General features: G+C 45.5%; 4 protein-coding genes across 8 annotated transcripts in view; 3 read left to right on the plus strand and 1 right to left on the minus strand.

Annotated features, from left to right (window-relative positions):
• Positions 1–6,912, plus strand: part of SEMA4G (semaphorin 4G) — a 97,889-nt gene extending 90,977 nt beyond the window's left edge. For all 5 annotated transcript variants that reach the window (XM_083505138.1, XM_083505140.1, XM_083505136.1 and 2 more), the window contains 4 exons: positions 700–815; positions 3,141–3,295; positions 4,855–4,916; positions 5,767–6,912. In XM_083505138.1, the coding sequence (XP_083361264.1) occupies positions 700–815; positions 3,141–3,295; positions 4,855–4,916; positions 5,767–6,620 (1,187 nt within the window). In that variant the 3' untranslated portion in view covers positions 6,621–6,912. The remainder of the gene's footprint in view (positions 1–699; positions 816–3,140; positions 3,296–4,854; positions 4,917–5,766) is intronic.
• The window catches only part of SFXN3 (sideroflexin 3), a gene marked incomplete at its 3' end in the record, with an annotated part of 174,596 nt that overhangs the window by 4,094 nt on the left and 144,180 nt on the right, over positions 1–26,322 (plus strand). The window lies entirely within an intron of this gene.
• Positions 12,645–17,756, minus strand: MRPL43 (mitochondrial ribosomal protein L43). The gene is made up of 3 exons (XM_083505156.1): positions 17,298–17,756; positions 13,663–13,769; positions 12,645–13,293 (listed from the first exon to the last, which is right to left on the minus strand). Exons 1-3 carry the CDS (start codon positions 17,426–17,428, stop codon positions 13,064–13,066), a joined length of 468 nt encoding a protein of 155 aa, XP_083361282.1. The 5' UTR covers positions 17,429–17,756; the 3' UTR covers positions 12,645–13,063.
• TWNK (twinkle mtDNA helicase) lies at positions 17,767–25,090 on the plus strand. Its single transcript, XM_083505141.1, has 5 exons — positions 17,767–19,564; positions 20,193–20,433; positions 20,647–20,754; positions 22,462–22,603; positions 23,481–25,090. The coding sequence occupies exons 1-5, from the start codon at positions 18,358–18,360 to the stop codon at positions 23,817–23,819; spliced, it is 2,037 nt and encodes a 678-aa protein (XP_083361267.1). The 5' UTR covers positions 17,767–18,357; the 3' UTR covers positions 23,820–25,090.

Here is a 26,322-nt window from a genome sequence, read left to right on the forward strand (position 1 = left end):
TGCAGAGCCTCCCTTTCCCTAAGCTGTTCCAGTGCCGCTCAGTTCTAATTGACAGCTACTATGCTGTGCTTAACACTACTAAGCTGCAAACAGACATACCTGTAAACAGGTATGGTTGCTTTCCTCCCCACCCCCCAAGGTGAGCCTTGCTTTTTCTGGCTTTTGCTCTTCAAAGGACACAGAGAATCAAAGGTTGATTATCTCTTCTTCTTTGCCCCTTTCCCATCACTTAGGCAGGCTTTGTGAGTTTTTGTCTCTCTCAAACATAAAAGGTTATATTCCTCTTAAGTTCTACTCCAAGTGATGCTTTTTTGATGACAAAGCCCCAGCATCAAATCAGTTCTGGAAAATTGCTCTGAGAAAGGGAGAGGTGGCTTCATGATTGCCAGTGAAGTTCCACTATGGAACTTGGGCAGTTACAACTTTGTGCCTGTTTAGAATTCAGTTGAACTCCTCTCAGAACCACAAATCCCATTATTCTGAGAAAAGAAGTGACAAAACTGTTGTCCTGCAGCATAGACCAGCTCTACAGGGTTCAGGCACACTTCTGCTTCTCGTAAATCTGGAAGTAGGCAGATCCTCTCACTTTCCAACCAGACCCTACACAGGGCTAGCACCTTGAATTTTGCCTGCATGACTGATGTCAAGAATGAGACTGTGTGGGAAATTGCCTTTTTAATGTTTACTCCCGTTTAATAGGTAATGGCTGGATTCACAAGGCTGTGGTCATTGGTTCCATGGTCCACATCATTGAGGAGATCCAGGTCTTCAAAGCCCCCCAGCCTGTGGAGAACCTTGTCATCTCTAAAAAGCAGGTACATGTGGCTTCGGACCCCACCCAAATGCTTTTGGTGAAGGCACACATGCACTGTAAAAAAGCAAAGCACCAACAAGGGTGCAGTAAACAAATGCTGGGAACAGGCCTATGTCAGCTGGAGAACCAATTCAGGATAGTCTGGACTTCATTGCTAACCTACGTCCTGCAAACTTCTCTCTACCAAAGTTGTAAGATACCTTTTCTTCACACCACCGTAACAGGAAAGAACTATCCATATTAGCAAACGCTCTGTCAAGGTGTGGTTCCCCTTTGCACCTTTCACCTTGGAAGGAAAAAAAAAATCATAAGCTTGTGGAACGTGGGTGATGTTTTTCTTATGTATTCTGACTCTGTGCTGTCTCTGCCAATAGGCAGCCCTCAATAAAACTGTGCCTCGAGGGTGTTTATTTGGCTTTGCCTGTAGCTAAGGTGGTTCCCACCCAGTGTCCAAAGGCCCTGTCATGCGCTGTCCTGCCTCGGTGGAGCCCTTTGCTCAGCAGTCTGGAGCTTGTTCCTCCACATTCCTTGCAAAGCTGCTCAAGTTTAAAAGCTTCCCTTTCCAGCTCCCAGGAAGGACTGCCATTTTTTGTGACTTAACAGATTCAATTCTGTATGCATAATTTGCATGCCGCCTTTTCACCGTCCAAACCATGCTCAAGGTGGCTTACGACATAAATTCAGCATAACAAAAGGAGTAATAAATAAACAAAACATCAAAACATACACAACCAAACTGAACAATTTCCGCACAAATCACAAGGTCTAAAATAAAGATACACACAAACCAACAGCCACAACCCCCCCAGCAACAAAACACCCCAGCCCAAGAGTCTGTTCAGCAGCCTCAGCTGATCCAGACCCCACCCTCACAGGCCAGGTGGGAAAAGGTTTGCAAGGCAGGGAGCAGGTCTTCCAGCCAATATGCTTTGTGCCTCTATGATGGCAGGCAGGAGGGGGGAAAATCACTAGATAAGAACCTCCATCCTAGCAAATGCTGCATCTGTTGAATTCTTCAGTTCCCGTCAGGCAAAACAGCAACAGCCCTATTTGCAGCTCAGTCCCTAGTTCCTTTCTCAGTGTGACAGTGAAGGTTTATGCCTCCCTGGTACAGCTGTCAGGGGAACCTGTGTGATGTACTGCAGGTGGGATGATATTTTAGTACTATAATATGTGCTGTCATGTGTGGTTCTGCAGGCTCCTCCAGATCTTGTTAAGACTACAATTCCCATCATCCTTGACCACTGACCATGTGCTGGGGGGTCATAGGAGTTGCAGTGCAGCTACATATGGAGGGTACCACATGGGCTAACACCCTTCCTGCTTTCTCTTTGGGCTCTTTTTCTAGGACTGCCACTTTTTTGTTTTTTACTGGCTCTGCCCCAGTTCCTTGCATTAACCATCAGCCAGACATGCAAATATTTAGTTGGTTGTGTTTTTCCTGGCTTGGAGATAAAAAGGGTGGGGAAAGCTTAGCCAGGCAAACGCCTGCATGTCATGCTGCTGTTAAAGGGAAATAATGTAGGTGGGATTCAAGGAGGGACTTTTCCTGGCCTTTGTTCTTTCTCTTTCATTTCAAGCATCTCCCTCCAAGTGGTCAGCAGGGAATGCAACTCTGCCCTCAGACTTTTTTTGATGTTAGGGTGGCTTTGGAGAGGCAGCAAATCTGTGCACCAGGTGATGAACACGTACAGCAGTAGGATAGCCATGAGCTGGGAAGGATAAATGGCTGCAGGGTGACCCTAGTGATTTACTCTGGTTCCCTGCTTCCCTCTGCTGGTCAAACAGTGGTGCTGAAGCTACCTGTTACCAACACATGATATTGAATGTACCAGCTATAGCTGAGCCCAGCTTCTATAAAAATCCTGTCTTCCAGTTCTGCCTTTTAAGTCATTCCAAGGTATGGTCTGAAAACCACCACCTTGCTGAAGCGAAGCAGGTCTAGTCAGCGCCTGGAAGAGTGGCTGCCTGGGAACAATGTATTTGCCACCTTAGGTTCCATGGCAGAAGGCAAGATATGAATGTAAGAAAAATAATACCGTGTTTTTCCGTGTATAAGATGCCCCCATGTATAAGACGCTCCCTATTTTTGGGAACTCCAAATTAAGAAAACACCCCTCAGCACTACCCGTGTATAAGACGAGCCCCAATTTTAAACCTCATTTTTGGTTTAAAAAGCCTAGTCTTCTGCATGGAAAAATACAGTAATTAACCTGGGCCTTGAAGCATTGCACCTTACATTGCCTTTCAACAGTTAATTGGATGTTTCGGTTCCCTGCCTTTGCATCTCTGCTGAGTGCATGTCCTGTCTTTTCTCTCTTTGCAGAGGAGTCTGTATGTGGGGGCTCAGAGTGGAATCCTGCAGCTACCATTTTCCTCCTGCAAGCGCTATGTCTCCTGCTTTGATTGTATCCTGGCCCGAGACCCATACTGTGGCTGGGATGGTGAGACTTGCAGAGAAGTAGCCGAGATGCTGGACAGGTAATTAAAAACTGACTACAAAGAACTGAACGTGTTACAGTGGTACCTCGGGTTAAGAACTTAATTCGTTCTGGAGGTCTGTTCTTAACCTGAAACTGTTCTTAACGTGAGGTACCACTTTAGCTAATGGGGCCACCCGCTGCCACTGCAGCATCACAGTGCGATTTCTCTTCTCATGCTGAAGCAAAATTTTTAACCCGAGGTACTATTTCTGGGTTAGTGGAGTCTGTAATGTGAAGCATCTGTAACCCGAGGTACCACTGTACTTGCATGCGGAGTATACTTGTGCACAAACTGGAGCAGGGCGATACTTTTAAACCTACCCTGCTCTTTCCTCAAATGCTGGATATTTGGTTGTTGTTTTTAAACAACTGCCCATTGGGTGTGTTTGTCTGACTAAGGCAGCCAATGTGTGAGCTCCTGCTGGCACTCCACATGACTGGGACACCAAGTTGCCTGGATGTCCCAGTCAGGCAGATGCCCTGCAGGCAAGGAGGAGCTCATACATTGACCATGCTCAATGCAGCTATTAAAGAAAAGAAGACTTGAGGTGGGTTAAACATGTGCTCCCCACTCTGGTCTGTACTCAGGCATGTCCTACATATGAGTAATGCATGCATACAGCTTGCATCCAAGACCTATGTTCGCCAACACTTGGTGAAGCCGGGGTTCTGTTAAGGCACCACTAATGTGCTTCTGCATTGAGACCTATCCTACATTGCTGTTTACTGGATCAATGGAGTATTAGTTTGTGCTTGTTTGAGACTTAACAGCATTCCATCACTCTATCCCTCCCTATTGAAAGTGGGCATTTGACAGGACACCCCTGTTATTTGGCTTTAAACATATCAGGGCATCTCTCTGTTTCATACAAAACGGGTTAGGTTTAGTGGATTCTGATTTTGCAGGATATCTAAGAAGCTGTAGTCAGCGGACAGTAATAAGAAGATATTCCAGAAAATTTACATGCTTTACCACCATGAAAATTTTGAGTGTGTGCATGCTAAAATATAAATCCATTACAAGAATCACAGCATAAATGTATAGATAGGGCAGGCAGTTAAATCCTATAGGTTGCTAAATCCCATAGGAACTCACTGAAAGCCTATTTAAATAAACATGCTTTACATTGTGCCCCCCCCCCTGCAAGCTTGGTCTCAGATTGGGTCTTCCTTAGTAATACCTTCTCTTTAAGACCTGGACTACAGCTGAGCAGCCATAGCTCCATACTCTAATTAAAGGGATCACGCTGAAGACCTCTGTATTTTGTCGCTGGAATTGTCTGCTGGCTATGCACGTGCCCTTGTGTGAGGTGACATATGCAGGTGACTCGGGAGGTTTCAGCAAAGCCTGCAGTTTGTGTATTGGATATTGTGCAGCTGTGCATATTGGGGTGCTTATGCTGGGGAGGCGTGCCTGCTGGAGCATGTAAGATTCTGCCCACAGGTGTATTAATGCCCACAGATTTCATCAGGTGTGTGCTGCATGCAGGTGAGATTGAGTATCTTTGCGCTGCTGCCTTTTCCCAGCTGATCAAGGTTTTGCTTATATTGGCTTAGGAGTCTGCTGATCCAGGACATTGTGCATGGCAATGTGGGCTGCTCGAACGACTCTGCCCAGGGTAAGATTCTGATACTGCCCCTTCTGGAAGCCAACGGAGCCTTGCCTCTGCTACCTTGGTCTGGTGCTCTGGGTTGAGAGAATGGATAATGATTCCTTCCTAAGGGGAATTGTTCATCTGTTTCCAACCTTTGCTTGTAAGAGGAGCAAGCTTCCCTTCTTCCCACCCAGACTCAAAGTATGTTTCCCTTAATTAATAGAATATTTTCAGCACAGGGTTATGTAAAATAACAACAGAAAAACCACAAGATTACAGACACAAAGTAGTGCAAATTAAGTAGGACAACATACATTTCTTTGCATTGTGGGTTTTTCTTTTATCAAAATTATTCTTTCACTCATTGTTTTCGCAGTAGGGTGGAGTAAGGCAGGCACCCCCAACCTGCAGCCCTCCAGAGTTTTGGCCTTCAACTCCCATGATCCCTAGCTAACAGGACCAGTGATCAGGGATGATGGGAATTGTAGTCCAAAACATCTGGAGAGCCAAAGGTTGGGGATGCCTGGAGTAAGGGAATGGGGGAAGAGAGAGCCATGAATGAGGAATGTTTTATGGGACAGTTTTGAATACTAACCACTCACTATAGGGGCTGTGCCTATCCCAACTAAGGGATCTAAGCTTTCTAGAGGCTGCCCTCAAATTCCCTTTATTATCTGTACTTTTAAGGAGCGCTTTCGCTTTTAAAAATAAAACAACCCTCCCCAAACCCTTTGGGTGTCCCACCCCCTCAGCTGGAGAGCCCAGAGTGCCTCTTCCAGAGTATTAACTGGCACTCCAGTCTGACACCTGAATTGTTGCGGCTCAGGTAGGGCAGCACGTCGGTGCTTACTACGTGCGTTTGTGTCTCCTGCAGCCACACCCATGCAGAAGAACCGGACAGTGCTGTGTGGTGATGATGTACTCCTGCCCTGCGAGCAGATGTCCAACCTGGCCCGGGCGACCTGGCTGGTGAACGGCACCAAAGTGCTGGCGGAGGACGGACAGGGCCGCTTCCGCCTTGGGGTGGACGGGCTGCTGGTGACGGACACCCAGCTGGAGCACAGCGGGGAATACCGCTGCTACGCGGAGGAGAACGGCCTCCAGGCCCTGGTGGCTGCTTACACCCTGAACGTGCTCCCTGAGCAGCAAGTGCCACAGCAGGCATCCACCGTGTCGCACCCGTACTGGCACGCCGCCAGCGCCACTTACGGGGACGTGAGGTTCATCTACATTGCCGTCATCACGCTGCTGGGGGGGCTGTGCCTGGTGCTGAGCGTCGTGCTGCTCTATGTCTCCTGCCTGCAGAAGCGCAGGGGCAAGTACAGCCTGGGGGTCCCCCAGGCGCCCAGCGTGGAGCTGCAGACGGTCTCTTCCAATTGCCTGGGCAAAGGAGGGGAGGAGGACGAGGAGGAGGACCCGGGCACCTACCTGGACGGCTGCCTGCAAATCATCCCCGGGGAAGCCCCCACCGTGCCGTCGCCCTCCAAGGAAACGCTCCCCATCCCACCACCGCCCCCTCCTCCGCTCCCTGCCGAGTTCACCAACGGCATCACCACTTTGCCCAGCATGCTGCGCAAGATGAACGGGAACAGCTACATGCTCCTGCGGCAGAATGAGGAGCCGTGCACCTCTCCGCTCTACAACTCCTTCACAGAGGAGCTGAGCAAGATCTTGGAGAAGCGGAAACACACGCAGCTGGTAGAAAAGCTGGACGAGAGCTCCGTGTAGGGCAGGGTGGAGGGCACAGGGAGCCCACTTTGCTGTGAACTAAACCCCCTAACTGCCCTCTGTGATTCCTCCTCCCCAGCCCAGCAGAGAAACAGTGTTACGACTCAGCAACTACCTCCGGCCGGCCCTCCGGAGCAGCCACAGGCTCCATGCTCATTTCCTTCTCTCTCTCTCTCTCTCTTTTTGGTTGTTGTTTTTTCCGTTGGCGTTGATGGTTTGTTTTCCAATTGCTGTAAAAAAAGATCTTATTTAAATGGAATTATATTTATATATAAAAACAATGATCGATAAACAGGAGCCACAGCGATCTGTTGGGTTTGTCTGGGTGGGGTATATCGGAATGTGCCCTTGGCTTGTGTGGGGAATGATGCTGTCAGGCTGGACAGTGGAGTGGTTAGAGGGTGGTTTCCTCCCAATAGTTGCAACAGCCAGAAGGGCATCAGCAGTCATAATGAGGGGACAGGACGTGCAGCTGCCATTTCAAGAGGTAGGTCACAAAACTTCTTTGTTACATCCAAATTCAAATCACATTTCAAATACATCTATATAAATAGAATTAGGGGTATTTTTTCTGAGCATCAGATATAAATGATGGCTATTGGTTAATCCTTCAGAGGTTGGGTTTTCCTTAAATGACATTAGGAGATGCTTTCAGTTCCTTTGGGGTTTTTTAGGCACTATCACAGTCCACAACTTGTCAGTGTTGGCCCATAGCAAATGGTCTCTCTGCTATGGTATTAGAGGGGCTAGGCAGCTGAATGGAGAAACCTTAGTATATCACAACTAATGCCCAATAGCTTCTTTAAAAACAAATTAAACTATGGCTTACAGCCCATGAGATTTTGAATGACATCTTGCTGGTGCAAAATAACTGAGCTGTTTCATCCAAACTTTGCTGTTTGCTTATGTGAACCTGCAGGAAAACAGTGCCCTCTGCTGAAGTTGAATTGCAATTTGTCCATACTCTCTCCTGCTGCCCTGAGAGCAAAGTGTTTGTCTCACTGTCATTTCACCTGTCTGGCAACAGGCCTCCTGCAAGAGTAGTGGGTGAGAGGACAGGTTTCAGTACAACCTTAATAGTCTTTAGAAAGTTTAGTCTTGCCTTCTCCAATGTACAAGAATAGTTGTTTTGCTCCTGGTCTGAACTAGCACGAGTCTCTTGCTAAATCTAGATCATGGTTTCTCCCATCTGAAATTATTATTGCTTTGTCAAACTGGGGTAAGGGGTAAGAGTGACATCCCCTAATACAGTGGTACCTCAGTTTTCAAATGTCTCCATTAACGAACATTTCAGTTTATGAACACCATAAACCCGGAAGTAAATGCTTCGGTTTTTGAACACTCCTCAGAAGTTGAACATGCCACGCGGCTTCTGCTGAGTGCAAGATCTGGAGGCCTAGCTGTCGGAAACCATGCCTTGGTTTTTGAACGTTTCAGAGGTCGAATGGTCTTCTGGAATGGATTACGTTCAAAAACCGAGGTACCACTGTATTCACTGTTGTGTAAGGCAGCACCATTCCTAATGGGTGATTAGAGAGATCTCTTTCATAGAGCTCATAATGGTACCCTAAGGACTAATCAAAAGAACCAGCAATGTCTGGGTGTGCACTGCCATGGGCAAGCACTGGTGTCTGAGTGACCTGTGGGCGAGAAATGACAGGGAAGCAGGAGTAGAATCTCTTAGCCCAATCCATCTGCAATACAGGGTAAAAAAACCACTAGTCTACATACCACAGAGTTTAGTCTTGTAAGGATATATTTGTGGTGCACTTAAGGAAGTTCTTGTCACTGTCATCGTCTCTCATGATCTTCTATGAGCCTTTAGGAAATCTAATTTATGTGTCATTCACATAGCATTGGTACTGGAGACCTCAGTATAAATATATCATGCATTTCAGACCTAGAGGGAGAGTGCCACAGGCTGCAATGTCATTTATGACATCTTACACAGCCTTGCTTTCAACCCAATGGACGCTTAACACAATTGCTGCTCTTCTCTGCCTTGGGTTCTATCATAGAATTATAGTTGGAAGGGACCTTGAGGGTCATCTAGTCCAACTCCCTGCAATGCAGGAATCTATGATAAGGTTTTCATTTACATATCTGATGGGATTGGGGGAAACTCTCCACCTTCAATCCTCAGTTGCCCTTTCCCAGCTCTGCAGTATCCTTTTTGGTGAGACATGCAAATTATACACAATATTCTAAATACGTGCACACTACTGTTTTGTGTTAAGTGCATTAAGATACTTTTATTTTCAGTTGGGACAGGGAGACCCAGTATCTGGCGGCACCAGGCTGGGAAAAGCTGTTTTTAAACTTGTACGTGACCCTCTTTTTACTGTTTTGATGTCAAATCACACCCTTTTTAGAGAGATCCCTTGCAGGGCTCTTTGCAATCTACTTGGGCTTTCACCACTCAGAATAACCTGATGTCATTTGCAAACTGGGGGGTACTGAGAAAGCCATCTGGTGATTATAAGGAAGGCTTCAAGAGCATTTTCAATGCACTCAGATTATACAAGTACAGAAATTTATGAGTGAAAGTTTCAGCATCTTCAGAAACTGCTTTAGTTTTAATAAAAGCAAGTTTCTAGTCTTTGTGACTGCTAATTACATTAATGTTTCTCACACAATACAAAGCTACAGTTTGGTACACACTTCTTCTACACCTTCATTACTTAACCTGAGCATGAGATTTTAATAGCTAATAGTCAAAACATCCAATACAAAGAATCTCTTCTAATAATGGTCTTCTCTCCAATCAAAAGAAACCAAACTACATACAAGATAGAACACAAGCATAGGGACAATCCCCTTGATACAGTAAGGGTTGTATACAATGCTTCTTGTATGGAGTTCTGCTCACGCAGTGGGATATCCCCTTCCTATTTCTGCACGCCCTCAAAATCCAAGGTGCTCTTCCAACCCTCTGGGGCAGATTCTGAGTATGGGGCAGGGGACTAGGGCTGCAGGGGAATAAAAAATTCCATTGTGCAAGCACAAGCCTGTTAACAGTAGCAAGCGGCATTAAAACAAGGCTCAAACAGGAGAAGGAAGCAAGCCAGGAATTTATTGATCACTGGGACAATACACCAGACTGATTAGGAGGTTGCTGTTCAGAATCTTGAATACTGATGTAATCCTGGAAATAAGTCCCATTGAACAGTGTAGGACCACCTGATAAGTAAACCTGTATACGGAACATGCATGTGTGTGTGTGTGTGTGCTGCCCTTCACCCAAAGATCACAGGGTGGTTCACAACATAAAAATATGTTTGCAGATTGCAAGCTGTATCTACTAGTGTAATGCAACAGAAATGGAAATCCAGGAGTTATTTTCATCCCTTTCAAGCAGTTTCTTTTTGCTGGTAGTTCAGAGACCTGCCACTGCCATACATCTTATGAAGACTGAAAACATGGCATATGAAGAGGTTGGGTTCAATCTTGCGCTCAGTGGAATTCTGCTTGCACTGGAGAAAGCAGGTGGGGAGGCAGTTTTTACTAACTGCCTTCTCCCTGCACCCTCCCTCATAATCTGTTCTAGAGGTTTGAGGGATCCCCCCAGAACAGCATGGGAAATGCTCCACTGGATCCAAATTTCTTCCATTAATAGAAGATATTCATGGAAGGGAATGTCTAGAACCAACCCATTAAGTGCAAAAAGAATTTGTTCTTTCAACAAAACAACATTCCTGGTCTGCCTACATGCTGCTCTGTCTGCTTCTTGCCCTAGCTTTCTCATTAACTGCAGCTCATGCCAAACTATGAAAGCACTTTCCTGCTCCAATCTCTACTCCTGTTAATGAAACGTCAGTACTTCTAAAATAACATTTTAAGTTCTTGTTTAAAACATTTAAGAGCACAGCTCAAACCTCCTGAATTATATACAGTTTAACAGAAAGGTAAAATTCAAACTGATCAGAATGCCATAAAATGAAATTTTTACTCAAGATCTGTTGGACTGGTGTTCCTGAAAATAGAAGTATCATTTGCTGGCATGTTAGAGAAGTCCACCATGTCCCTGGGAAGCAAAAGTTAGATACTGGTTGCTTCCTCCCCTCGCTAATCAAAGAAGTGTTATATTCTTCCCATTGCTGCACAACCTGGTGAAGCTGAAAATGCCAAGACACCATGAACTGTTGCAAAAGGCCCCCACTTTGCAAACAAACTGCAAAGGGAATGTAAACAAAGGCAGCACATGCCCCAAAATATGCCCTGACTGTACGTAGGGCCATATTACATACTAGTTTAAAATATTGAGCTGAAGTGATGGCAAACTCTTCTTTTTAGTGGTATGGCCTTTATGGAAGCCAGGTCATAGCTCTGCAACAAATTAAATGCTTTGTGTGTAGGGAAGCTTGAGTTCAATCCTGATCACCTCCAGTTGGATCGGGGGTAGAAGGGCCGGAAAATACCTCTGCCTGGAATTCTCAAAAGCTCCTGGCAATCACAATAGGCAGAACTCAGCTAGACAGAGCAAGGACCTAACTCAGTTTAAGGCAGCTTCATATTCTTACCCTAATACCAAGGTAAAAATCCCATTTCACGTATGTAGTTTCTTCTGCCAAGACTCTGGCGCATGTTGATAATCTATGACAAAATCTCTGAAAGGAACCAGATGAGAACTTGCTTCTGCCAAGCTGCCGGATGCCTTTTTTCTTTTGCTGCCAACACTGCTAATTAATTGATTCAGATTCCCCAGTGCTTTCCATTAAGAGATGGCAGGGGTTTTACGAGGAGGAAGGGTTCTCTTTAATTTATATTTAATAGAAGGGAGGAGAGATGGGGCAACTCGTATAAAGGCAATGGAAAGCAGCCACTGAATGTAGACAATGGTGTGTAGACTTGTTTAGAGAAGAGTTCCAGCTGATTTCTACTTCCCTTAATTCTCTCTTCTCTTCTCTTCTCTTCTCTCTCTCTCTCTCTCTCTCTCTCTGTGTGTGTGTGTGTGTGTGTGTGTTTGGAATGGTTTGGAAACCAGGTATGAGAGTTTCAACTCCAATATCCTAGGCCAAACTGCTGCTCAGTGCTAAATGATGTTTGATTTCTAGCATCTCCAAATAAGATGATATCTGGCACTACATCTGAACAACAAAAAAGACCTCTAGCCCAGACTCTTATGAAATTCCAGTGAATAGGGGGATTTTTATACATTTGCTAATTCAACGGAAGGGTGGATAACTCATTACTTCTTTCTGTGCTGGCCAATGAAGTTTGGTAGTGTTTCCACAGCCTGAATGTCAAAGGTAACACTATTTCAGCACAAATTAATCCTTTCTATACTGTATGCACAGGAAACACTGACTCTTTCCAGCAGAACAGTACATGACTCTCCTTTTAAAGTTGTGTAGATGCTACCTCTGAAGGCATAAGGAGCCAAACCTCACTATGTTGCACCAAGGAAAGCTAGCAGAGTAGGGAATCAACACCTCTATCATCTTGCCTCCTTCCATCTGGAGCAGCCAAGGGCAAGGTACTCAGACTTGGTGAGCAACTCAGCACCACCTCTACAGGCATTTTCATGAGTATGTAGAGGCAGGAGGGAAGGTTGAACAAATGCAAGCACCACCTTCAAAGACCCCGTCAGACCTTCACTCACTTAGCTCAAAAACCTCAAGACGACTTCCAGGCATGTTCAGCTGAGCATAGCTAGAAGCCTCCCCAAGATCAAAAATCCTAACAAGCCAGGGTCCCTGTTTGTGTAAAATCTTCTATAACTGGGATCAGAAGCCCTCTCCAGACCTTTGTACTAAACATGCAAAAGTCAGGGGGAGGAAGGAGAGTGAGTGCCTGACATGCAGGGTACACCATGGGTTAAGGTGCCACATGCAGGCTTGGCCCTCTACAAACTTTTAGCCCTCCCATGCTTGAGTTGAACACTAGAACAGGGCTTAGGAAACAATGATCACTGGCTTCGCAGCTTCCAGTGAAGGCAGGTATTCACAATTAGTCCTCTACTGACTTAAGCATTTGCAACTCAAGGCATGTTCATTAGCAAGAAAGCTCTCAGAGAACCTTACAGGTAGTTCCATCCATTTATTTCCAATTCCAGCAGGAGTAGCATTAGACGAGGATAACATTCAGCACAAAACATGGATAAGACAAGCTACCAGCACAAGTAGCTGGTGGTGTAGAGAACAGTCGCCTCTAAAGTCTCTGCCACTCTCTTTAAGAGGAGCCAGTCCCATCCAGTTCTAGGCCTTGTTCATCATTGACCTGGCCTGGCCTGTGACTTAGCTCATAAAACACAACAAATCAGGTAGGAGATTGTTCCATGTCAACATATAGTAGTTTGGAATCCTTTCAAAGCCCAATTTTCTTCAGGAGAGGGATGGTATTCTTCCTCCAGATGAATTATATCAACGTAGTTTTATGATCTTGGCCTGGATACAAGAAATTCCCACTCACAAAAGCCCCGGGCAGTTTGCAGCATTGTAGATTTAGTTTTCTGGGGGCTGGAGAAGCTGCTGACCCACAGCTTCCACATTGAGCTTGCTGGGCTTATTTGTGAAAGGGTGCCACTGCCCTTGGATACTGGGGTTATCTGTATGGAAAGGCTTTCGGATACGGATGATCTCCAGGCCAGACTGGCCTGCCAGCTTCTGGATGACCTTTGCAATCTCATCCACTGTCTTGCTGGTTAAACACTCTACCTTCACGGTTCCATTCACTAGAAAGAAAATTAGGTGGATAAAATGTGGACCAATTCTTTGTCTGTTTGGAGAAATAAGATTCTCTGGGCACTTATACCCAATTCCCAAGGATTTTTCATTGATGAACCTCAATAAATCCACACATCTACCCTCTTACTCCTGAATGTTACAAACTAAGGCCTGATTTACAGTGCCTTGGTGTGTAATTCTTTCAGCAGATAGCACACATCAATTGCTGCTGAGCGTTGCCTTAGAAGCCTTGTTGAGACAGGGTGCACCCTCCCCGCTGATTTTTAGGAGCAAGTTTCACAGGAAATGCCAATAACAGCCAACACCAATCTCTCGTTAACATGGCTCTAATGCAAAGCTGAATTTTCTATACTTACTGTATTCAGCAGTCAACGTAGGGACCCTGCACTGCTTTGGAGCAACGTAGAACACAATCCCAGGGTTCTGCCTGGCAAAGTCCACCACCTTTTCTTCAATGTATTCTCTAGAACAAAAAAGAAAGGAGTCACTGAGGTATTTAAATAACTGATCTTATGAACAACTGAAGGAGAGCTCAGGAAAAGCTGCCACCACCATCTGCAATTGGGGGACTTCAACTGCAGTAATTCCCATTGGGCAGCATTGCAAGCTACATAAACTGCAGGCCAGGTAAATATTTCTTCATTAACTATTCTGTGATTCTATACAAAATTATTCAGAACAACAGAAAGGACAGGCAATTCCCTTTTGGCAGCCACCTACACACCTAAAACGGTTAGCTCAAATATTTAAAATATTAGTAGAATAAACATATGGTACTAGGCAGGCACCCTAGTTATAGTGTTTTAAATGCCTGCTAAAAATATTATTTCAACAGGCCTACCCCAACACACAGTTGGGATATGCGATTTTAACGTTTGCTGATTTTAACCTGAGGTACCAATGTACTCTCAATAAGCCAGTGAATCAAAACCAAAAATAATGAAAAAAATATTCAAAGCCATCAACCAAGTCAAATCTTTGTTGCTCTTGGACATTACTTTATTAATATGAGTCAGTAATATTTCTACCTGAATACAGTAGTACCTCGGGTTAAGAACTTAATTCATTCTGGAGGTCTGTTCTTAACCTGAAACTTTTATTAACCTGAGGTACCACTTTAGCTAATGGGGCCTCCTGCCGCCGCCGCAGCGCGATTTCTGTTCTCATCCTGAAGCAAATTTCTTAACCCGAGGTACTATTTCTGGGTTAGTGGAGTCTGTAACCTGAAGCGTTTGTAACCCGAGGTACCACTGTACCAGCCACCTGATGTACAAAGACCCTCTTCCACAAAACACACAATTTTCTCATATGCCTATTTTGATCCTGAGCCACAAAGCTAAAGCTCCCATACATGGAATATTAGCTTTCTCTACTGCCTAGCCAAGTGGCTACTCTAGTATAATCACAAACCTGAACACAAGACATGTATTCTTGTACAATATCACATGTAACTTCTGAACAAGATCCTGCAACACCATACCGGAAGGGTGGAAGCTGAGTATAATTGCTCCAATATATAAAAAGGGTGGCAAGAAAAATCCTGCCAATTATAGACCTATTAGTCTGTTAGATGTAGCCTCTAAACTATACGTCAGGCTCCTTCTTGGCCGACTGGAAGAATGGGCAGATACAAATAAAGTGATATCGGAAGTCCAGGCAGGTTTCCAAAGAGGGAAATCTACACTGGACCAGTGTTTTGTGATGAACTTTTTGTTATGTAAATACATCCATAATTTGAAGCAAAAACCATATATTGCTTTTATCGACCTAAAGTCAGCTTTCAATACAGTCCCTAGACATGCATTGTGGCCGAAATTGGAAAAGGCAAATATAGATCATCGCTTATTATTTCTCATCAAAACATTATATACTGATACATCAATACAAGTAAAAGTAGAGCTCGTCAGCCATCTCACTACTAGAACAAAGACCATTACTGGAGTTAAACAAGGATGCATTTTGGCGCCTTTTTTGTTTAACTTTTAAAATAATGACATGGTTAAAGAACTGGATGGACTACAGTTTGCCCCTGTTACAATCCTCACCAAAAACTTTCAGTCTTAATGTATGCGGATGACCTAGTACTTGTATCTAGAACCCAGGTGGGCCTGAGACGGCTGCTTGCAAAATTAGGTTCATATTGCATGGGTAATGTTTTATCTATAAACTATGACAAGACACAAGTCATTGTATTTGGAAAGCGCCCTAAAAAGCATGTTTGGCACCTGGATGAACACATTATAAACCAATATTTGGGACTGGTCTACTCAGAAACGGCCTCTTGGAATATACAGCTATCTAATATTAAATTGCAATGTGCAGTCTTCCATGGTTAGGCTGGAAACTTGTATGTTGAGCATAGAGAGCCAAATAGATAAAAGAATCCTCTGCTACTGGTTCAGAGTTCAACAGATGGACAACACTAGGTTACCAAAAAAAATGCCTGATTGAGCTCGCAAATGGACTACCCTTTAAAAATTGGGTACATCATGCAGCCCAACTAATTGACAAATATGACCTCTCAGTGACCAAGCTCAAAGAACTTTCCCTACATTCTCAGAAAAATATTTTAAAATGGGCCATAAGGGCAGTGGCTACTAAAAACGACTTAAACTCCATGTACCTATCCACATGCACCCCATTATATTTTAAACTTAAGAGAGGCCCACAAACATATGTTTTACTTCAATGAATTGACTTTTGTACAACTCCAGAAAGCTTTTACAGAGTTACAATTAAAAACAATAAACTCTGCTTATAGAGATGGGAGACATAGAGGCATACCAGTAAATGAATGTGTTTGTATTAGGGGATGCCCTGAATTAGAGGACCTTACACATTATATCTTACAGAAGCAAGAGAATGGTTTTTGACACCTATAATGACAAGGTCCCTGGCCAGAATCCTTCTGACATGATTCTTTATCTCCTCACAGACATAGACAAGTATGTGACCTGGCGTGTAGCACTTTTTGCAGCTGCCGCCTGGAAAATTAGAAAAAATTATATAGCCAAGATAGCTATCAACTGCAAAGGAGATGAATTTATTTGACCCCATCTACACCAAGCTGTATCTTTATCACTAAACCTTCTACATAATTGTCTATTGCATTATTTAACATTACTTTTAATATATTAGTGGCCCCACGGTGATTTTAGCTTATAAATTTTAATGTCTAATGTTTTAATTTGTATATTAAGGAGTTTTTATTGTTTTGTGCAGATTAGGTCATGTTTTGACAATACAAATGTTTTAAGTTTTGTATCAAACTAGTATATATTTTATTGAATGACATTGTATATATTGCAGCAGCCTTTGGCTATAAGCAATAAACTTGACTGACTGACACATACGCGTCCCCCCCATCCTAATCTGGAAACTTCAAACTGAATTTCAAGACCCTAAAAAGCAAGAATTCAGTGACCCCCTTGGCTCAGATATGAAAGTCAATACAGTATTCCAGTGGCTATTCCTCTTTCCTCCTCCCTCTTTCTTTTTTTGCACCATGTATTTTACCTTTTAATGGGGGGGCAGGGACTGTCTCTTTTAAAATTGAACCATACTTTATCATAAATGAGCAATATAAAGTTTTACTTAGTCAGTCAATAAGAAATCAATATTGCTACACAGTGCTTTTTTTCTTAAAAAAATGTTTAGGGGCACTCTCACTTTGACTCAAGAAAATCACCATTTTATAGTTCAAATCGGGAAAAATAAATTCAGTAAGTGGACAAAAGTACTGTACAAAGATTCACAAATGTTTAGGGGTATGCGTCACCCCAGGAAAAACCCCAAACGTTTTTTGGAACCTCTCGGCTGAAGGGCAGGGTGCAAGCGGCCCACGACTGCAAAGAGAGGCTGCAGCGTCCGCGTTGCCCAGAGCCGAGGAGTCAAGCCCCGCGAGAAGCCCTTCTATGGGGGAGACCAGCAAAGGGCGCTCAGGTGAAGCCAGAGCCCCGGCACCTCTTTGCGGGGGGGGGGAGCAGCCTACCTGGCGCCCCGCGAGCTCTGCGCATCCCGGCTGACCGTCAAGGTGAGGCGCTGCAGCTGCCCCACGTAGCGGCCCACCCCGTTCCTCAAGACGCTGGCCAGGAAGCGGCTCGGGGTGCCTCGGCTGGTCATGGCAGATGAAAGCGGGATGGGAGCAGGTTGGCCGCCTCCCTCTCCTCCTCACCGGAAGGAGAAGCACCGGAGGAAGTGACGCAGAGAGGGCGCTAGCGCCCTAGAGCTACTTGGAGGGAAAATTCAACGAAGGCCCTGGCGGTCACTTTTTACGCCCGTCTTTTCTTTGTCTGCCTGGTAGAAATAGCCAAAGTCAGCGCTAGTCTGTGCACTTAGAAGCGCCTCACGCGCTATTATACGCTCGCCAAGTGCTAAGGTGGGAATGACGCCTCTATTCTTTCCTATCTCTATATGCTGGCTCGACGTTTGAGGCCAGGATCCCCGCACGGAAGTGACGTTTCCGTGTTGTGTTGTTGTTCCGGGGCGCGGCGATCGCGCGCTCCCCGCAGCCGCACGTGGGGGGAAGGATGATGCTCGATCCGAGACAGGCGCGGAGCTCTCCCATCGCGCGGTGACAGGAGGGCGGGCGGGAGGGCAGGGAGGTCGAGTTTGGGGGCAGGTGCTGCTTGTTGCAGCGGATCGGGGCTTCCTTCAAAGCGGCCGGTTGCCGGGGGCTGAAATCTGGGGCTGCCGTCTCTTTGCCCATCGCAAGGCAAAGCGGGGTTATGCGGCGGGACTTGCGCCGCGAGCGAGGAAGCGGCGAGAGGGCGAGTCCCTGCGAGGTGGTTGGGGTGGCCGGGAGGGAAGCGGCGAGACGGAGGAGGGGATGGTTGAGGACGGGGTTGTTTCTCTGACGAAGGCGGTGTGCGCGCTCGTGTGATTAGGAGGGAGAGGTATTATAGCAAGGTAAAATAAGGCAGTCTCGATATGGGAGAGGTTGCTCTTGGGAGAAGGTTTCCCAGCAGAAGTTTTTAGTGCGCCAGTCTGGAAGGTTACTGCCTTGAGAGGATGCTCTTGGCAGGCATCTTTCTGCCACTGGTACAGAAAAAATGTGGTTCCTCACCCGCTCCTTGTGCAGTCTTTCAAGCCACTCGCCCCTTACGGGCAGGCTGATCCTTGCAGGGAGCAAATCCTGCAGATCTTACAAGAAAGAGACGCTTCCGTCCCCAGAAGGGCCGATCCCCCCAGTTTCAGTCACAGAGATTCGCCAGTATCTGAGGGCGCAGGGCATCCCCTTTCATGATGGCTATAGTTGTCTTCACGTGCCCAGTATATTTGTGGAGGAGCAGCAGCAGGTCCGCCATAGCTACAGCCTCTTCATCGACAAGACCACTGGCCGCTTTTTGTGCACAGCTTCATTGGCTGAAGGTAACTGGCAAGACTTTCAGGCCAGTGTAGAGTTGAGACATAAAGGGATGGCTGTGGGTGGCCTGGAAGAGGCCAGTGGGCAAAGAGACCAAGATGGGAAAGATGCCATGCATATATGGGAACGAGCCCTGCCTCTCTGGGAACTGCTGGATGAGCAGGAGACGCAGGAGGCCAAGGCTATGTTCGGCATTTCCAATGTCTCAAATGCCACACTCAAACGGTTTGGAGTACGTTACTTGCGGACAGCGCGGACCTTGGTTTTCCCTTGGTTCAGCCCCCGTGGCACCAGCCTGAAGGGGTTAAAGCTTCTGGGAGTTGAGCGCCAAGGGGAAATGGTGCACTATGTGGAGAACACCCTACCTCGCCCTGCGGCCTATCACAACCTCTTTGGATTGCCTCTGATCAGCCGACGAGATACAGAAGTTGTACTGACTGGCCGTGAGCTGGACACATTGGTGCTGCACCAGGTGACTGGGCTACCCACTTTGGCCCTGCCCCGGGGGATTTCCTGCCTCCCGCCAGCCCTTCTCCCCTACTTAGAACAGTTCAAGCGGATCACCCTGTGGTTAGGGGAGGACCTCCGCTCCTGGGAAGCTGCCAAACTCTTTGCCCGCAAGCTGAACCCGAAGCGTTGTTCTTTGGTGCGGCCAAGTGACCAACAACTACAGCCCCTGGAAGCTTTCACCCAGGGCATGAACCTCACCAAGATTCTGCGCTCCGCTCTACCAGCTGGCCACAAGTCCATCATTTCATTTCGCCAGCTGCGGGAAGAGGTGCTTGGGGAGCTGGCCAATGTGGAGCAGGTGGCAGGTGTCAAGTGGGCTCGTTTTCCAGAACTGAACAAACTCCTCAAGGGCCATCGAAAAGGGGAGCTCACTGTATTCACAGGTGTGTAGCTATGTGGTTTGTGGCACTTTAACTCTCATTCTCCATTCACTCTGTGTGTGTGTGTGTGTGTGTGTGTGTGTGAGAGAGAGAGAGAGAGAGAGAGAGAGAGTGAGAGTTCCCTTGTAAATCTCAGCTGGATGTCTTCCCTAGGGTCTCTTCAAAGGATACTGCCAGTAGCTGACTGACTTTTCATTCACAAGTCATTTACAATCAAAGGCTTATTGAGCTTTAGAAACTGATGCAGTATGCTTTAGTACTGTGTGGTTCTTGGCTTTTTGTTGTTGTTGTTGTAATGCCTGCTTGCCAGCTCAATAACTTGTTGCAGAGTTGGGCTACCTCAATCTGGTGGCTCTTGAGCTGTCCGTTTTTTCCCTTCAGGAATGTAAGGAGTCTAACCTATATTTTGCTATTTTGTGCCTTGGGCCAATTTTCATGTCACTACTTGCCATGAATTCTGATTGCCGTTACTCCCACTAAATAACTTTTTTTTTTGTTTACATCTGAAGTGGGTGGTCTTTCAGAAGAAAGGGCGTGTTGGTCTACACATGAAAACTCAAGGTGAAAACCATCTGTCCTGTAGGTTGCAGCAACCTGTCCTTGTATTAATTTTATCCTGTCTGTGGAACAGGCCCAACGGGCAGTGGGAAGACAACCTTCATCAGTGAATATGCCTTGGACCTCTGCACTCAGGGAGTGAACACTTTGTGGGGCAGCTTTGAGATCAACAATGTGCGCTTGGCCAAGATCATGCTTACCCAGTTTGCCATGGGGAGGCTGGAAGAGCAGCTGGAAAAGTATGACGAGTGGGCAGACAAGTTTGAGGATCTTCCGCTCTACTTCATGACTTTCCACGGGCATCAGAATATCAAGTAAGGTTCAGGGTGGCAGCTTCCCTCCTGCATGTCATGGGTTAATGTTCTTGATGTGAGGCAGTGGTGGGCATGAAACTATGTTTTAGTTGCTGAGATACTAAGGCGACATTCCTTTTCATATTTCCATGTGTGACCCTTATTTCAATCCCTCCTTTTTCAGGATTGGTGATGAAAGATGTGTGTGTAATTGTGATGGTCTCTTCCATGCAGGACAGTGATAGACACCATGCTGCATGCTGTGTACATGTATGATATCAGTCATGTGATCATTGACAATCTCCAGTTCATGATGGGCCAGGAACAGCTCAATGTGGACAGGTAAGCTCTCCCCCATGCATTCATCCTTTGGCCTAGACTGTTGGTTTTTTTTACAACACTGTATTTCTCCTCTACCTTTTTAAAAAAATCTCTCATTGTGTCACTTATTTACAGTGACCTGAAAATAATTGTAATCATGCCGGTGCAAACAGTAGTCCTGACTGAGTGTGAATTTTTTCCTTAACCGTAAAAAGGTAAAGATAAAGGTAAAGGTACCCCTGACCGTGAGGTCCAGTCGTGACCGTCTCTAGGGTTGCGTGCTCATCTCGCTCTATAGGCCGGGAGCCGGCGCTTGTCCGCAGCTTCTGGGTCATGTGGCCAGCATGACAAAGCCGCTTCTGGCGAGCCAGCACCAGCGCAGCGCACGGAAACGCCGTTTACCTTCCCGCTGGAGAGCGGTCCCTATTTATCTACTTGCACTTTTGAGGTGCTTTCGAACTGCTAGGTGGGCAGGAGCTGGGACCAAACAATGGGAGCTCACCCCGTCACGGGGATTCGAACCGCTGACCTTACGATCAGCAAGTCCTAGGCGCTGTGGTTTTACCCACAGCGCCACCCGCGTCCCTTCCTTAACCATAGATAAGCGTTATTTTGGTAATGACAGTAACTACAGTTAGGCCTTCTAGTCATTTTTACGTTTTATTTTTTGTGGTCATTTTATGGTACAGTCATACCTCGGGTTACAGCCGCTTCAGGTTGCGTTTTTTCGGGTTTCGGCGGTTGCACATGCGCAGAAGTGCTGAATCACAACCTGCATGTGCACAGACGCGCTGCTGCAGGTTGCGAACGCTGCGCGTTGCGAACTTGCGTCCCACATGGATCACGTTCACAACCCAAGCATCCACTGTATTTGGATTTTAAAAGTTGTACTGTGTTTTAAATGTCTCGTAAGTCACCTTGAGACTTTTTATAAAAAGCAGTGAACATAATAAATAAATAGGAACATGTTCAAGAGAAAAATACAATGGTGCCTCGCAAGACGAAAATAATCCATTCCGCGAGTCTCTTTGTCTAGCGGTTTTTTCATCTTGCGAAGCAACCCTATTAGCGGATTAGCGCTATTAGCGGTTTAGCGGCTATTAAAGGCTTAGCGGCTAAAAGGCTATTAGCGGCTTAGCGGCTTAGAAAAAGGGGGGAAGCGAAAAAAATCGCAAGACTTTTTGTCTTGCGAAGCAAGCCCATAGGGAAATTCGTCTTGCGAAGCGCATCGAAAAACGGAAAACCCTTTCGTCTAGCGGATTTTCCGTCTTGCGAGGCATTCGTCTTGCGGGGCACCACTGTAGAGTGTCTCTCACTGTGAGAATGGAGGTCAGTCTTGTAGTTCTTTTCATCCTCTACTAATGTTCTTTACCCCTCTCTAGCAGGTAAACATCAAATTGTGTTCTTTGTACAGTGGTACCTCGGGTTAAGTACTTAATTCATTCTGGAGGTCCGTACTTAACCTGAAACTGTTCTTAACCTGAAGCACCACTTTAGCTAATGGGGCTTCCTGCTGCTGTTATGCCGCTGGAGCACGATTTGTGTTCTCATCCTGAAGCAAAGTTCTTAACCTGAAGCACTATTTCTGGGTTAGCGGAGTCTGTAACCTGAAGTGTATGTAACCTGAAGTGTATGTAACCTGAGGTACCACTGTACTTCACTATTCATGTGTCTAATGTAATTACTTTTGCAACAAGGTATATTTATTCCACCATGTTGCCATTCTAGGCTTGCTGTGCAAGACTACATTGTGGGTGCCTTCCGGAAGTTTGCCACAGAAAACAGCTGCCACGTCACTGTGGTCATTCACCCCCGGAAAGAAGATGAAGAGAGGGAGTTGCAGACTGCCTCAATTTTTGGGTCTGCAAAGGTGAGTGTTTGTGTGGAAGTTGGCAAATTTGGTCTTTGGAGAGCATATATTTCCAGCTTAGCTCAAAGTGTGTGTGCTTTATCCATTACAATCAAGAGTTCATCGCACCACTCTGTATCCCTAACATAGTGCCTGTTGGAATTGCTAAGTCTGGTATGCAATCCTCTGTTCCTTTGATCCCTTTTGGCCATAGTGGGTATGGGTAACCTGTGGACCTTCAGATGTTGTTGGGCTACCCCTGGTTATCCTGGATGGGGCTGATAGGAGTTGGCGGCCAACAGCATCTTGAGAACCACAGGTTCCCCATGTCTGGCCCATAAGAATCCATTTTTTTCTGCATATTTGGGGTGGTCTAACTAGACAACCCATAATCAGATGATTTAACCATCTTCTGCCTGGCAACTCCTAGTGACAGAAGTAGGACGGCTTCAGCTGGCACCCTTTGATGTACTTGTGCTTAATTTTCTCCCGTTACAGTCAGTGGGATTAAAGTGCTTACTCGTTTATTAGATTGTATCGTTCTCACTTTTAAAGAGAAGTGCCATTATTTTTGATCCAATGAAGATGCCTACATTGTGGTTCTTGATCCTTAGCTGGCTGGAGGAGCTGAGAAAAATACTGCATGTCTCAACTTGTTGCGAATTGTTTGTGGGGAAAACTGTGCAGATAACCTGGGGAAAGTGCAGCAAGATCACCTGACTGGCTTAAGACCCACCACATTCAGTACAATTGTATTAATATTGCATGTACTCTAAATCTGCTTTTCTTTAGCTGCAGGCTCCTCCTCCTCATACTGCTGAGATACATTCCATGCTGTACAAAATGGCCGCCCCTTCTCCCCCCAAACAATAACTTTCCTTCTGCGTCTCTTGCGCAGGCCAGCCAGGAAGCCGACAACGTGCTAATCCTGCAGGACAGGAAGCTGGTGACAGGCCCAGGAAAGCGCTATCTACAGGTCTCCAAGAATCGCTTTGATGGGGATGTGGGAGTCTTTCCCCTGGAGTTCAGCAAAGCATCCCTCACCTTTTCTACCCCCGTCAAAGGCAAAGCCAAGCTGAAGAAGGTAAAGGATGACAATGGTGTGCCTGCCAAGAAACCAGCAGGTGCCAGTGGAGCTTCGAAGAAGCAGAGGTCTCAGTCCCCCAACAGCACAGCCCCTTCCCCAGGGACCTCTCCTGATGAGCCCATCAAACCAGGAGGAGGAGGAGGAGTGTAGGACTTGGAAAAGGGTTGGAAGCCAGCAAAATCACTGCCTCACATCTGATCATAGGAATAATCATTGGACTGCAAAGAAAGGCACTGGCGGGATATTTCCTGCTTAGTTGCCTGTTTTCCGTTGGGATAATGTGCTGGAAATCTGTATGACAAATCTGTGGGGTTGTCACAGGATTTCCAGTATCATTTTACTAATCAAGCAATAATCTGGAGAGGAAGTAGCTTTGTTTTGCCATCTTCGGCTTAGCCTTGGCCTGGACTCAGTAGCTGCGAAGAGTGAAGACTATATCAAAAGGAACATTGAAAGTACTTCCAAGTTGTTTTGTGTATTTCTTGCACTAGTATGCATACAGAAAAATGGTTTGCTGCAGCCTAGTAAAGTGTTAGATCCCTAGCATGGGATCAGAGGGCACTTGCTGTATCCATATGCATTGCAAAAATCACTGGTTAAAATTGCGAATGTTGCAACAGGAGCTGTGCTTTCTTTCCTAATCTCAGGGCTTGAATTAGAGAGAATGGTTAAATTGAGCCGAGGAGGAGTCAGCAAACCCTGAGATTTAAATGAGCCATGGGTTCGGCAAAGGGGATTGACAAAGCACTTAGCTGTGGAGGTTGAGTAAACGATTGGCACAAAGGTAAATCGCTCTGAAATGCCCTTCCTTTCCTTCGGATTATTTCTTAGATGCCTGTTCCATACTGGCTCTGGACTTTACTGTTCTAGCCTAATGTGAGTTCAGGAGAGGAGATTACTTGAAGGAAAAACCACACGGTTAATGTATTCCAAAGGGGGCTGTTGAAATGCTGTCATTAAGAAAAGTAGCAAGTTTGTTGAAAACCTTTTCTAAAGCATTCATGGTTCTATCAAACTTTTAGATCGATCTCCCTGGTTTTGAGGCTGAGAGTGGGTTTGGGTTTGGTCCACTTCAGTTTTAGCACCAAGAGATACCTCTGTTTAGGATATAAACATGTAGAAATGCTGCTTTTTGAAAACCTATCTCACAACTGACTCTGATCAATGCATAAGCTGAAATGCTTATGGAAGTAAAAGTGTGTTCCCTCAACCTTTATGACTTTAATAAACTGAACGACTCTTGCGGGGTGGAGGGGCAGGAATCCAAACTAATTCTGACTGTGATTTGGTTTGGCCATGCACACACTGTCTTTTAACGGTATTTGAAATTATCTATGCATTCTAGAAATTACGGGTTAATCGACATTGTGTTGGATGTTGTGTCATTTATTTAAATTAAAAACAGTACAGTTTGTACTTAATGTGTGCTGTTCCTTATACTGTCCACAAGAGGCCAGCCTGTTCAAATGGAAGATTTACATAATATTCCCATGCTAACCCACAGTACCTTCATCACATGCCAAGCACTGGCATGCTTCTTTGAGCTCTGAAATCGCAGACACAAGAGTATAGCAGCAAGTTCACTAAAACAGGCGATTTGTGGTGTTACTGGCAGTATCATCTAGCCTAAGATTCCCTAGGTTTAATGTCCCTGATAGATGCTCAACTACTCTTCTTCTTCTTCTTCATAATAATAATAATAATAATTACAGGTAACTAACTTCCATAACCTTCCAAGTTCTTATTCTTGCAATTAAGAGGGTCCCTCACTCAACCCAAATATAAAAAAATTCCTTCCCAGTAGCACCTTAAAGACCAACTAAGTTAGTTCTTGGTATGAGCTTTCGTGTGCATGCATACTTCTTCAGATACATCTGAAGAAGTGTATCTGAAGAAGTGTGCATGCACACGAAAGCTCATACCAAGAACTAACTTAGTTGGTCTTTAAGTTGCTACTGGAAGGAATTTTTTTATTTTGACTATGGCAGACCAACACGGCTACCTATCTGTAACTCAACCCAAATATGTATATTAATCCACCTTGAGCCTCTTTCCTGCTTGTCCTGTTCTGATGTTGCTCAGCAGCTGTTACCCTTTTTCTTTGGGCCTGCATTTTAGCTAGTTAAGAACTTCTGTAATTATTAACATTGCCTGCAAATGATAATACTTACTTCAGCCTTTACTTACATGTTTTCCATTCTGATAACCTGACCTTGTATTTAAGCAATCACTGAATAAGAGCAGACCTCAAAAAGCATAGATGGACCAGCAGAAGTGATGCAGGAGATGTTTGGGAGTAATCGTTTTTGTGAGACAACATGTAGGGGTGTGGCGAGAGCAACCCTTTTCATCTGATCTTAGGGTTTCAGGGCTTCGTTTGTAGGCTATAAGCGCTCCTTGATCATTGGCTATGCTAACTGTGGCTGATGTGAATTGTAGCCCAAAATGTCTGGAGGACACCAGGTTGAATCAAGGGTTAGTTGAAGGTGATGATTTATGCCATTGCCAATAGAAAAGAGCAGCAGGTCCACACATAGTTTGTTATGATGCTGAGTGCATAATTACCCACTAATGGGATGGCAGCCAAATGTTTCTTAAATGGACTTCCATCATCCTTTAAAAGCATACTTCCTTTTGCATGAACGTGGCTTTG

The sequence above is a fragment of the Podarcis liolepis genome (assembly GCF_965112155.1).
Source record: "Podarcis liolepis genome assembly, chromosome: 5".
NCBI classification, from domain to species: domain Eukaryota; kingdom Metazoa; phylum Chordata; class Lepidosauria; order Squamata; family Lacertidae; genus Podarcis; species Podarcis liolepis.